At 40.3% G+C, this 13,482-nt stretch overlaps 1 protein-coding gene and 1 long non-coding RNA gene across 2 annotated transcripts in view; one reads left to right on the top strand and one right to left on the bottom strand.

Moving 5' to 3' along the window:
- The window catches only part of ST6GALNAC3 (ST6 N-acetylgalactosaminide alpha-2,6-sialyltransferase 3), a 213,652-nt gene extending 203,901 nt beyond the window's left edge, over window positions 1-9,751 (bottom strand). Inside the window, exon 1 of the mRNA XM_027649218.1 lies at window positions 9,452-9,751. Within this exon, the coding sequence (XP_027505019.1) occupies window positions 9,452-9,469 (18 nt within the window). The 5' untranslated portion in view covers window positions 9,470-9,751. The remainder of the gene's footprint in view (window positions 1-9,451) is intronic.
- Window positions 8,757-12,280, top strand: LOC113949990. The gene is made up of 3 exons (XR_003528632.1): window positions 8,757-8,864; window positions 11,330-11,495; window positions 12,143-12,280. It is a non-coding gene; the product is annotated as an uncharacterized LOC113949990 (long non-coding RNA).
- Window positions 12,281-13,482: the final 1,202 nt, after the last annotated feature.

Consider the following 13,482-nt stretch of genomic DNA (forward strand, 5'->3'; position numbering starts at 1 on the left):
ACTAGTTTTTTCCCCACATTACACATTCCACAGCTCCTAAGGATCCCACTGAATGAGTCAGTCTCCATTCCATTTTTTAAAATGCTACTTTTGTCTCCACATGCATGAGAAGCACTAATAGAAAGCTCTCTTCTGTTAACAGCTCGTTTTTACCTGACTAGCTTGTCACAGTTGAATGCAAACGCAGAAGAATTACAATAGATGACCCAACATACAGTAACTTGTAAACAACTTACCCACTTGGCAGGGAGGACTGAGCTAGAAAAGTTTAGTAAAAGTATAAGGAATTTCAATAATCAGATAGGCCCCAGTGTGGACACATGTAATCTGGAATTATTTCCCTGACAAATCAAAACAAACAAAATCATAGAGGAATTTTATTCTAGTTTAACTGCATCCCACAGCAGAACACAGCACATGAAAACATGAAAGCCTTCTAGCCTTTCTCAATTAATCCAAAAGATAAAGTGATTTCCAGTTATGAAGAAGGGCCAGATCATAGGAATTTTGAGGAGTACATACATAAAACAAAGCACATAATTTCATAATCTAATGTAAAATAATGTAATAATAATTATTCAAAATACACCAAGCAGTACCTTACTGGCCTCAATGATAGCAGTAGTAATACCACTATTTAATATATATATTAAAGAGTTAATAGATACATATTGTTATTTCTTAAATGTAATGTCATCTCATCATTCCAAGAAAATAATTCTGTTTCAATCTGGCTTAAACAATAGATTTAGAGGAAACTAAAAGCTGATGACTAACCAAGGGTTGTGAAACTTTCCAGAGAAAAGAAATGAATTGGCATTTGGTTTCTGGCTTTTCCTATTTAGAATTAAATCACCAAGTCTCATGTTGTTACATGCTCAGGAGGACATTCCCTTTGCCAGCCCCTGGCAAACTTTTCCTAGTAGTGAGATTAGATATAATTTCAAGGCAAAGAATTTTAGAAAGAGACATAAAATACCCAATCTTTCACCAAACCGACATGCAAGGCACACATTGTCAGAAGAGACAGGAACTATAAATAATTCATTCTGCACATCTTCTGTACAAAGTGCTGCTCCCATGAAATAAACATGCTTTTCTGATTGCTTCCAACTGCTCCACACCTGCCACCTTACCTGCCTGGGCTGGCATTCCACTGCCTATTGTTAATGCAAATTGCTGAATAATGTACCTTTGCTAAGAAGCTACTGCTTCATTTAATTATTAGAAAACGTGGTGCTCCCATGTTAATTTTAAAGTGTCACATGCTATGCAGGTAGACAAGAACTGCTTTTAGATAACACAAGCCACTGCTCCTGAATAGCATCACTTAAAAGATCTCATGTCCTAAACCCTTTCATTTCAGTTCCTGCCTCACCTTTGTTCTTCTCAATAGTAAAGATGAAAAAAAATACCCAGCGTGGTATTTGATCCACTTTCAAATACATAAACCAAAAATTGTCACGTTTTTCAGGTGCTTCTGCTAAAATGATCAGAAGCAAAATAACTTATTATTTTAAATACAAATCCCATTTATATACATTTTCTACTGATAATATAATTGTAGTTGGTTAACTGATTTAAAAAAAAATAAATAAATAAAAAACCCCAACCTGTACAGCTCCTGGAAAGCATATGATTGTGCCAGTATAAGGATATCTTACTCGATATAACTTGTGACTACTCTCAGAAGCATCTATTTAACCATGCAAAGGCAATATTTGTATAACCACAGGGTGTTCCTGAAGGGGCAGGGGGGAAGTACAGAGAATGGCCAGCTCAATATTTGCTATTTTCTGAGTTGACATACAGCAATTCACACCTCATCCAGCCACGTTTTATTGTGTCCTCAGACACAGGAACACAACGTGCATTACAGTCACATTGTCTCTTTATGGTCCATGTTCCCATTCCGTAGAAATGAAGCCACTGGAAAAGCAGTGGTTTTTCTCACCTCAGCAATCCACAGGTTATTTACAAGAACCACCACACAAAACGCAGCGAATGCAGGGGTTTTTTTGCAACAGCAAATTCATCCCATGTGACTATTTGATGCTGACAACAGCAGGGCAACTGCTCGCTCAGCTTTAAGAGATGACAAGGCCCAAGGCAGAGTTTTGCCTTATTTATTGGGAATACATCCAATAACAGCTGCCTTTACCCACCTTGTTCACAGATCCCCACAAAGATCAATTCTTCCTAGCTCCTGGACAGAGATCTCAGAGAGAGGTCTCAAACACTAGCAAGATAAAATACACCTCCATCCCTTCTTTGTTGTGCGTGTGCACACTTCCAACCTTCTGTGCTATGAGTCAGACCATTGATGGAGAGCAGTTGACAGGCAGAAGAAAGTATTGGGAAAGTGTCATGGATAACGACCACAAAATAAATTATTTAATATCTGAAAATAAAACTAAAAATCTAAAACAAATTTACAATCAATAGTTTGATTTTTCTTTCACAAAACAGCTCTTTCTTCTATGATAGAAGCTGCCCTGGGGAGGAGATTGGCCCAAAAATTAAATTCAGCCAACAGCCGCCGAGAAGATAAAGAAATTCAATTTCCATTTCATGTGTGACTATTTGACCTTTTCCTTTCCTAAAAAATACACAGAAAACTTTTTTTCCCCCCCTTTAAACAACATCCCCCCCAAAAAAAATTCCTCTTAAAAAAAAAAAACAAAACCAAAAAAAACCCCAAAAAAAAAAAAAAATCAATCTGCTGCTTAGATACTGCTTCCCTGGGAAAAGGTGAAAGAACAAACCCTGGACAAATCATGATGTCCAGTGCTACACTTCTGGAAGGCACGTAGATACTACTGGAATGAAACATGGCAAAGGAACAGAAAAAAAAAACAAAACAACAAAACAAAAAAAACCCAAACAAAAAAAAAAAAAAAAAATGCTAAAAGCTCTGCCTTTTTAAATTAAATGCACAGATGTTGTGATAGTTGTGATTAAAACCTAAAAAGTGAGAACTTTTAAGCTGCATTTTGGACTCCTTTAAATTAATCACGAATGTTTGGCTATTGTCAAAAAACAAGGTATGCTTTTCTTTTGGCTGCCACCTCACTCGAAATAAGTAAGAGCACATCTGTCCTAAACCTCAAGGGTTTTGACACATTATGTCAAAGTACAGGAATTTGCTGCTTCCTGAGGTGGTTTCTGTCATACTATGACGTGCCAAGTTATCTGGCATTTGTGACTTCAAAATGAAAATTGAGAAAGATGAACAAGATCTGAACCACTGAAGCTCACGCACAGGTCTGCAAAGAGGCTGAATCTCGAATACGTGATTCCATGACCGGTGATAATCATGCAATCACCGAATGGGTTGGGTTGGAAGGGCCTTAAAGACCATCTAGTTCCAAACCCATGGGCAGGGACACCTGCCCAGGCTGCTCAAACAGCACACAAGGACAGTGAATCCCCGGGAAGAGGGAGGAAGCCTTAAACATCTGGATGACAGATGCTTCCCTGCTTAAAGATGAACTGCACAGCAAAAACCTTCCCCCATCACTACTTTATCACACAGCTACTTAAATACATGAGATACTTCATAATTTTGTGCTGGTTTTGTGGTTTTAGTTTTCACACCTCTAAGTCAGACACAAACCCACCAGTTTTAAACCAGCTGAAGCATTCTTACACTGGAGATTTCCTTCGTTTAGCTACATGGGCATCAAATTCAGGCAACCAAAGCAAGTTCTCTTGTAGGACTAGACTGACTAGAGTGCTGTCCCTTTCTGGGAGGGGGGTAATATATTATCCCTGAAGTATAATTAGTTTAAGGTCATTGCAAGCGAGAGTGAAAAGTGGTTTTACACTTCTTAGAATTTAATTTTCCTTAAGTTTTCAAGAAGCCAACATAATAAAAAAACCCACATGACAAAATTCCACGTACCACACTCCATAAAATCTTACATAGTAATTAAGCACCACTGGACCACGATACAGCAAATCCTAGCCCTGCACATTGCCAGGTTCATTAATCAGCTTCATTTACTTTGGAGCAATTTAGAGGTGAACAATGTAGAGCAACAACAACAACAACAAAAAAAGGTATTTAAAATAGAAATATCCAGTGTAGAAGGAGCATTAGAAAGAATTAAAAATGGAGTTTTGCCAGTTCTGTTTGGGGAGGGGGAGGAGAATGGGAAAAATTACCTTTAGCAAATAAGGATGGAGTGATCCACAAGAAACCTGGTTGCTACCAGAAATTCCAGTTTTTCTCTGTAACCCCTCATTGCATCCACCAGGTACTTTCCATCTCATTTGTGAATACCTCATAAGGGGCACCTTTGCATATTTACACCTTCCCTCTCTAGAGATACAACCACATTCTCCTAGGAATGATTCCAGTCACAACAGAAGCACTGCAGCCCACAAAACTGTTGATGGCCAGATTAAGACAGGCTCAGAAAAGAGCTCACTTTACAGCAAACCTGCAGCAAATTCAGTCAGTACTGGGAAATGAACCACCAGAGCAGCATCCTCCCACAAGGAGGGGAGGTCACCTTTGTTCCCTTCCCTAGGATCTCTCCATCTCTTGTCATGTCAGAGGACAAAGCACAGCACAAGAATCAAACAGGATCCAAGTACAACTCTCAGCACAGGAAAACGGGTGGATGCCATGCATAAACACTGCTGCAGTCAATTTAACAGTCAAGGCAGAATGTGAATTATCTTGGACCTGATTCAAGCACGGTATAGAGGTCATCTCCATGGAAGAGTCTGCATCCTGCAAATCCCTGGTAGTGAATGGAGTTATGGCGAGACTCACTGCCTGCTCTGCACACAGAGCACACTGAAACAGGGAATGTGCTTTTGATGATGTAGAAATTTGGAAGGAAACATTCACAATCTTTGTCATGTACAAATCAAATTAAAAACTAAATATCCAGGATTACAAGCGTCCAAACACCAGGATCAGATGCTTTCAGATCTTCTGCTTCTCCCCTTTGAACAGCCACTTGCCAGGGTGGAAAATTTAATGTAATGAGATCAGCTTTGCTATTTTAGTCTCAAAAGTGCAGATGGAGCATATGCCTGTAGATAGTAATGTTATCTGTATTACTGCAGTGTCTGAAGACCCCAATCAGACACAGGCCACTGAACACTCAGAGAAAACTCTCGAAGACAATTCCTGCCAAAAGCAGTTCACCATGTGAGCTAAGGGGAAAATGCAACCTGTGACTTTAATTAAACCACGGAGAGGAAACAAGCAAAAGGATCATAGATGGACACACAGTCACGGTCAACTTTGACAGCATCCTCCAGAAAACAGTTATAAGTATGTTCTTGAAGGGTTTTGTTTATTTGTAACCTGTAAGTTATGTTTTCCAAAATAGTTCTTTCAATCTTTGAATTACACTTAAAAAATACCAAAGAAGCTGCGGATTTGAGCTGGTCACTTGCTTACTTTGAGAGAACTCTCAATCAGCTGTAGTAATAAGAACATTGCACCACATTATACAAATACTATTTAGACCACAGAGTTTCACTGAAGGTTTCAACTCACTTGTGATCTCTGCTGGCACAAGGTCACATCCAGCCTCTAGGCATATGAAAACTCTGTTGTACACTGCACAGTAAATACACAGCACATAAACCAGAAGGAAACATCTTTCAAGATTTCATGCTTAGTCCTCCCTGGACATGATTTTTTTTTTTTTTAATTATATTCTACCACTTTAAGCCTGCAGAGTTAAAAATTGTACTATGATGACAATATAATCAACCTCCATTATCTTCTTCAAAACCTCTATTTTAAAAAGAAGACTTTGGAAATAGGGTAAGACATAATCCCCTGTGAAGTTCTGCACGTGCAAACTAAGTTACCTGATCTATTTGCTTTAAAATATCACGGTCCAGTCCTCAGTGGGGGATATCAAGATTTTACAGAATCCCATTATCATTTATGCTGTATTTTTTGTAAGATGACAGGTGCTTTGAAATATCATTTTTTCAATTATGCAAAAAGTGGAGTTTGAAGTAATTTACTGAGTAACATCTGTCATCGTTTTCAAGAGTCAGTGGCTGATACAGCAGAACTTAGGGACTGATATCGTTAGGGATAATAGTGACTGCATAACTAGTAATCACTGCTAATCTAGTAATTGGCAAGGTGACATGCAGCTACCATAGTAACAAGCATAAGATCAACTGTTTGCTTCCAAGAAATGCCTACACTTCACTCAGCTATTCTGCCACACTTTTTAAATTCATGACAGAGAAAATAACAAACACATCAGGCATTTTGGAACTTGCCTCTGATTCGAAGAAATCCTTAAACAATATATATATATATAAAGCACACTTTTATTACAGCTGGGGAAATGCCAGGGGATTTTGTCCCCCCATGCGTGTCCGCTGAGGAAAGAAACACAACAGCTTTTTATACAGTGAGTTTCAAAATTATCTACACTCTTTATGAAGTCTGCCTTATCTAAATAGACATTTGGTTGCCTACCTCCTATTCTTACTCTTATAGAGTAGTTACATAAAGTTTTATCATTTCAAAGAGCTTAGGTTCCCCCCACCCCTCCTTCTATCTCCCTTGCAATGTTAAGTGCTAAAAGTCTTTCCTGCTTTCCTGACAGTTCTTTTGTTTAGTAAGCTAGCTTTATCTTAATTGCCCACAATTTTAAGCTGCAACCTTCTTTCAAGCAGTTACAATTTGCAGAGTCACATTAACATAGTTAAATTTACTAACATAGCCAAACTTTTATTTTATTTTGTCTTGTCTTTATTTCACCTCTTTCTCTGCTTTTCTTTTACAGAAGAGAGAATTCCTCAGAAGAAGAGTTTCACTGGTTTTGCCAAGATGGTCCCATTTCTGAAGAGGAAGCAAAGTTTCTGGAGCCACGATCAGGGACAGCTCCATCAATCTTAGGCAGGGAGAGTGCACAACAAACACCAGAGGGACAGTAGGTACCCTAGGAAGAATCAACTTCCCAGGCATTTCTGCACACAGATTATTTCATTTCATGCAGTGGTCATACTAAAAGGAAATCTTGATATCTAAAGGTCACACAACTCTTCTAATATGCTCTTAACCACTCTAAGTAACTCCAGTAAATTCTTAAGAGCCACCTCTGTACTTCTCACTTTACAGACACCTCTATCCAATCTCATTTACATTAAACTCTCACTCATACAGAACTCCAACATTCAACCAGTCTCAATATCTTTGGCAGGGGGTTAAAAATCTAGGAACAGAAGAGGGAAAGCCATGAGGCAGAGCCACAGAGACACTCAGGGATGAAGTGGCAAGGACACCCAGTTGTTCTGGCTTCCCATCCAATGTGCCAACACCTAGTTCAAATTTATACCTATAGATATTTATTTTTTACTTTTTCTTCCTGTTTTCACACAAACTACTGACTGAATAAACAGGAGAGCCACGACAAACCTAAGGGAAAGGAGAAGGGTGTTGTTGACAGGTTTATGTTTTCATGAAGGAATTAGCCTGGTGTAACAAGAAAATATATTTACTATTCTGAATTTCCTTGTTAGGGAAAAAGCTTGGGGAGTACCTGTAGACATTACATTAAAAACTTAAACACCATTAAGTATCTTAATTTAGACATTTAAATTACTCCTATGGGATGCCTGAGAAAATCCAGCCCGCCTTATGGCAAAGCTAATCTTCTCATCATATCTGTTTCACTTTTTATCCTTGTACCTGCCTGCATTAACAAGATTAAGAATTAACCTGGAAGAGGGTTGTCTGACAAGGAATACCAATTAATCTATTGATTTAATCATCAGAATAACCCTAATGGAGCTTCAGGTCTGAGCAAAATGAAGATGTTTATTGTATTATAATTCAAACTCTAGGGCATGTTTGTGGCAGGCTGTGTCACCAGACTGTGCAGAGGAAACAACTGAGAGGGCGGGAAAAGAGACTGGAGTTTTCTTTTAAAAGAACATTCTTATTTAACTGTTACAGCCAGAGGGAAGATTTTGCATGTGATTTCTCCACATAGTAAAAAAAGTTAGAAATTCTGGATTATTTGCAGATCCAAGCTAAGTCATTCGGGGAGCATTTAAAAAGGAGTGCACACACTCATCTTTGTGAAACCAGGCTCCCTCCATTCACAGAGCTTCATCCCAAGTCACAACTCTAAATTACATCACTGCTGTCTGATTAAAGGAGTTTATTACTACCTATCTCCAAGCAGAACACGCTAGTTCACAGAAGTTTCTGCACTTGCAGCAGACTTTGCCTTTTTTATTAATATAAGCTGCCACAACACACATGCTCAAGACAGAAAACTCAAAAAACATCCGTGTGCCACTGACCCGCTAGTGGGAATGAATGAATGAATGAAAAGGGGAAAACAGCGCAGCAAAATAAGTTGTTCGGGATTGGATTCATGGAGACACAGGAACACTTATTATCTGGAAACTGTTCTGAAGCTTTGCAACTTATCCCGCTTTGTTGATACGCTGAAGGCAACTGCTGTGAGAGGCCATCTCAAAGTTAGGGATAATCGACTCTTTGCTAGAAGATCAGATTGCAAATAACAAAGAACTCACAGACCAGTTTCATCTACCAAAAAAAAAAAAAAGAAAGAAAAAAAAAAAAAAGGTGCAAATATACTCAAAACATCCCCAGAGAGCAGCAGCAAGGCAGGCAGCGAATGGATCAAGCCGGGCACAGGAGAGCGGCTCCCGGCAAGTGACAGCCCTGCAAGGGAACAAACGCCGTGTGTTCCCAACTGACCGCACTTCCGCCTCCTCCCCTTCCATTCAACACTCCCTGCTAGGGATGCTCCCTCCATGTACATGACGTGCGGGTTGCAAATACTTTTGTCTCGGTGAGGAAAAGCAGGCTGGAGAAAACGTGTGGCCCCACGGTAAGTTCACGCTTATATTTGCTGGCACGGAGGGGGAAAAGCCCCTATCAAATAGGCTGCTCGATTAGAAAAATGCAGGTAAATATCGAGTATAATTGTGTGGAGCATGTGGATCTTGAGTAGATTCAGCAGGGGAGTGTGTGCTTAAGGAGCAACTGGGACAGCTGTGTACATCTGCAACCTTTGCTTTAAAAGCAGCAAATGCTGCAAGGTTAGAAAAAGAAAGTAACTTCCCCATTTTGCCCTTTGTACTGGAAGTCTGCTGCCCAAAGGCTATTGTTCCTGAATGAATTCAGCGTAGATAAAGTCAGCTGAGATAAACCAGAGCCCCTCTCCCCCCTCCTATTATTCAGTACACACTTCCCTTCCCACTAGCTCACAGTTCTGACAATGCAGGGAAAGAGGAAAAGAATGGCAGAGGGAAGCAGAGCACAGCTGTAAGTTGCAGAATCTCTCCATATTCATTTGCCAAACAAAGCCAGTATTCAAAAAGACAAACGAAGATGCAATAGGATCACACCGAATCCGTGCCTCTGAGCAGCGAGGGGCTCTCTAACAATGCATTCAAGCAACAGATAGAGATTTACCTTCAAAATGCAGGCCATGTTCTTTCTCTATCCTTCCTGCCACAGAGCAGCAGGATTCTACTTTGTGAGCAGCAGTTCCAGTGTCAGGCAAAGGGCTGGTAGAGCTGCAGAACTGCTAGAGCCCACATTCCTGTAGATCCAAATAGAGGTACCACGCATCCAGGATCCGTTAGTCATATTAGTCTTTTTATGCCCCGTTTGTTCCACCCATCAGCTCCTACCACTGGCTGGGAGCCAGCCCAGCACCTCCCCTCCGTCACATGACGGAGTTTGATTCATGGCTCCAGCGTGTATTTTCGTAAGCTCCAGGACGCTCTCGCGCAGCGCTGTACGTGCCAGTGGCAGTCGGTACCTTGCAGATGTTGTTGCAATGGCTGCAAATCAAGCTGCGTGTTTATAATTAATCCCTCTGCAGCTCTCTAAATGTCCTGGGAAGGCAGTTGCTGCCAGTTGGGCAGGAAAGTCCATAGTCTCTCTGCGTTATTAGGGCTCTAAAAATCCTTATGCTGCTTGTTAGAGTGCAGTAGTGTTTTATGTTCAGCCCTTTTCACCGTACAGCAGCCTTCTCTTTTTCTGAACTGCTGCCTTATGAGAAATAATCATTATCTGCAACCAACACGAATATCCCACCAGAGGTGCTTGTGTTGTGCTGTGCACACCTTTCTGTGTAAAGGATTGGCATCCATCACAGGCAGTGCAAAGCATGGGTTAGTTTGTGAGGATTTTTACATGTGCAAGTTGATAAAGACTCTCTGAACTTTCTTTGGACTTTCTTGTGCTGCAGTGGGACTAAGTGCAGATTAATAAATTCAGCTGTTGAAGAAATCTTTCACTTTACATAATCTCACCAAATTCAAATTCTCCCCTTATATACTATATATATCATAAAGGTTTCACTTCATATTTGTCACTTCTCTAGCTGTCTCTTTCTCCCCCTTTTTCTCAGTGCCTCTCATTACTACATCTTGGAACCCTTTGCATTTTTTTGTACTTGGCACCTTCCCTGTATTCTTTTCGTGCCACACTGCTTCACTCCTGCTGCTTTAATACACACCAGAGCTCTCCCTCTCCCTTAATAAATTCCTTGTAGTGGGAATGTTCATCCTCTCTGCAGCAACTCAGGGTTCTGTTTACATGCAGCCAATACACTCCGTTCACTTAATGAAACCTCTTACTACGGAGCTCCTCAATATGTGGAGGCCAGAAGGAGTTAGTGCTGCACTGCATATTTAATAACCAACACTCTTCCCTGCCTGGCAAGCCTCCCCTATCCAGGTGCAATACCTCAAGACAGTAAGTAGGTTGAACCTAAAAGAACTAGCTGTCCTCGTTTCTGTGCGGGGGTAAATCATCCCCAAGAGCAGAACAGAAAGGGGAGGGGGGAGGGTTCCTGCAGCTCACACTCCTTGGCTGCCTTCCTGTGCCTTTCCAAAGAAGAGGTCACGGTGTTTTTGGCCTTTGCACCACACCTCCAGAGTGCTGTAATTATATATACACATGTCCTGTAAACTTCTTGGCATCTCTCACCACTGGAAGTCCATCTCTTTGCTCAATTACAGCCATAAGCCAAAGCTGTTTAGCTGAAAATTGTGGTGGTGTTGGGGAGCCTAATGAAAAAAAACTTAATTGAGGTTTCTAAGTTGACTAACATAAGGAAATATCTAAAGCACAAATTAGTGGAAGAAGGTTGTAAGGGAGGGACCTTGTTTTTATTGGAAGCTACTACCAATTGGTGTTACATCGTGCTGGATAGCAGTTTATGCCTCTCTAAGTACTAGTTATAAGGAGCTCAGCAACAAAGCTCTTGTTTTTAATAAATAAGATAAATTATTCATTTTTTTCCTGATTAAAAAAAAAATTGTTTATTTTTCTCTCCAGTGGTCAAGAACCTAGTTTTTCTGGGACTGAGAATATTCCTTTCACCTGTGTGAGAAGTTTTCATCTGAGACAAATGAAAAATATTCCATCCCCTTCCCACTCCCCATTTTACCAACTCTGTCAAGAACAAGAGGAATGAGACTTGGAGAGAAACTGTCCCAAAAAGGTCAACCATTTCAACATGTGCAAAGCATTGAGCAATTTCCAGTGAATTATATTCCTTAAGGAAAGGCAGAGATGTGGGTAGGTGTCCTGTTTTAAGCATCTCTGAAATGCTTTGATTCTACACATCACATCAGACAAAATGTGGTGACCTTTAACTTTCAGACCTTTTGTAAATGGACATTTATCTTAAAGATACTTCATCATTACTTCACACCAGCAACAGCCATCCTTGCCTCCCTCCCTCTGTGACTCACCACAGTCCAAACACTTCATATTCACCTGTCTGCCTTTTTAAGGGCATAAAAAAAAAGTCATTTCTTAGATTGTATGACAGGTAACTACAGGTCCTCTAAATTCTCTTAGTGTGGTGAAAGACAGTCAAACAGATTTTCTGGAATATTAAGAGTGTTCTAAGTGGCCATTCCCAGCCAACAGGGATCCCTGGAGCAGCAGCAGCTGTTGTTTCAGAAAATGTTCTGATGATGGTGAGCCTTGTGAAACACTGTATTTGTTCTCTGCAAATGCAGGAGAAACTTTGGGGTTTTTTTCTTCCAGAAGTTAATTTAGAGAAAACCTAAAGCCCTGCCTTTCAGACAGATACACTTTTCTTTCAGGAGGGATATGAGATTTCTCTTTATTTTCTCCCAGGGACAAGAACTGAAGGTGTGACTCTAGCTGAGGTCACCACAAGCAGCAACAGCTGTCCAGGCTGAGCAAATTCCACCTGAGCGAAACTACACAAGAAAATGCATGCACCAAATGATAACAGCAAACAGCCATTGTAAGCACATCTTTTCCATGAGCCTCATAAAGTGCTTTACCTGAACTTATAACACTCTTGAAATCAGCTTTAGGTCAAACATAGCTCATGCAAATTTCAGCCTGCAACTTTCTGTCCAAAATTAACACAGTTCTTGTTGCCTGGTAGGGATGTTAAAGATGGTGTGAATCTACCTTTCAAGTCTGAGTCAATGTGACAAACCACACAAAGTCACTGCTTCTAGTTCTGAGGACAAAGACCTTGCATATTTGCCATCTAGTTCAAACCTTTCCAATACATTCCTACGGAGATGCTACCTTAGGGAAAACATGGTTGGGCATATTTGTTGTTTGGGCAGCAACCCCTTTCAATTCTCGGTCTTAAAAACTAGTTCTGTCATGATAAATCGATCCTTTGTGGAGAAGGCTGATTAAGCCTTAATTTGCAAAGATTAATGCAGCCACACAATACCAGCATTCAAGAAAGAGTTTTTCTGTCCTGCAAACGGGGGTAGTTCTGCTGGGCTGGGCTGTGCCATGAATGTTGCTCATCTGTTTTGTTTGGTGAATGGACACCACATCACTGATGAAGCTGCACTTTCACCTGTGATAAGAACCTCAAAGCCAAACTCTCACAAATAGGTAGCAGAATTAAATATTAAGTTAATTTGTTAGTCTCACACTCTGTATTTTAAAAGTGCACACTTGGAGAAAGTCTGGAAGCTGTCGTCTTCTCACTAATCATTGAAATGAGACACTGCTTCATGTAGTGAAAACATGCCAAAATGGAAGAATCTGTTTTAATATTTGCTGCTACTATGAAGTTTCATCAGACAGGTGAAGACAGGTAATATAAGCTACCCAGCAGCCCAGTGTAGAGGTAGAAGATGAGATGATAAAAAGACAGCAGGGTGCAATTTAAATGGGAAATCTTATCAGGTGATCTATCCAATTGTTACACGGAATTTTAATTTAAAACTCACAGTGATCCTGACTTTTCAGGAAGGAAAAAAGGCTGGAGTGCTTCATTTTCGAGGTGAAATCCTGCTACACCCGGGAGTCCAAAAGCTGAGGAGAACGTGTGGGACTTGATACAACCTGATTTTTACTGTTACATTTCAGAAAATCCTTACAGCTTAAAAAAAGCATGCCACATACACAGTAGTGAAAAAGCCAGTATATATTGCCCTGCCCAGCTTTCTGCCCAGCACTATTCATCTGCACCTTAC

This window comes from Corapipo altera, unplaced genomic scaffold (assembly GCF_003945725.1).
Source record: "Corapipo altera isolate COAL_440 unplaced genomic scaffold, ASM394572v1 112, whole genome shotgun sequence".
Classification (NCBI taxonomy): domain Eukaryota; kingdom Metazoa; phylum Chordata; class Aves; order Passeriformes; family Pipridae; genus Corapipo; species Corapipo altera.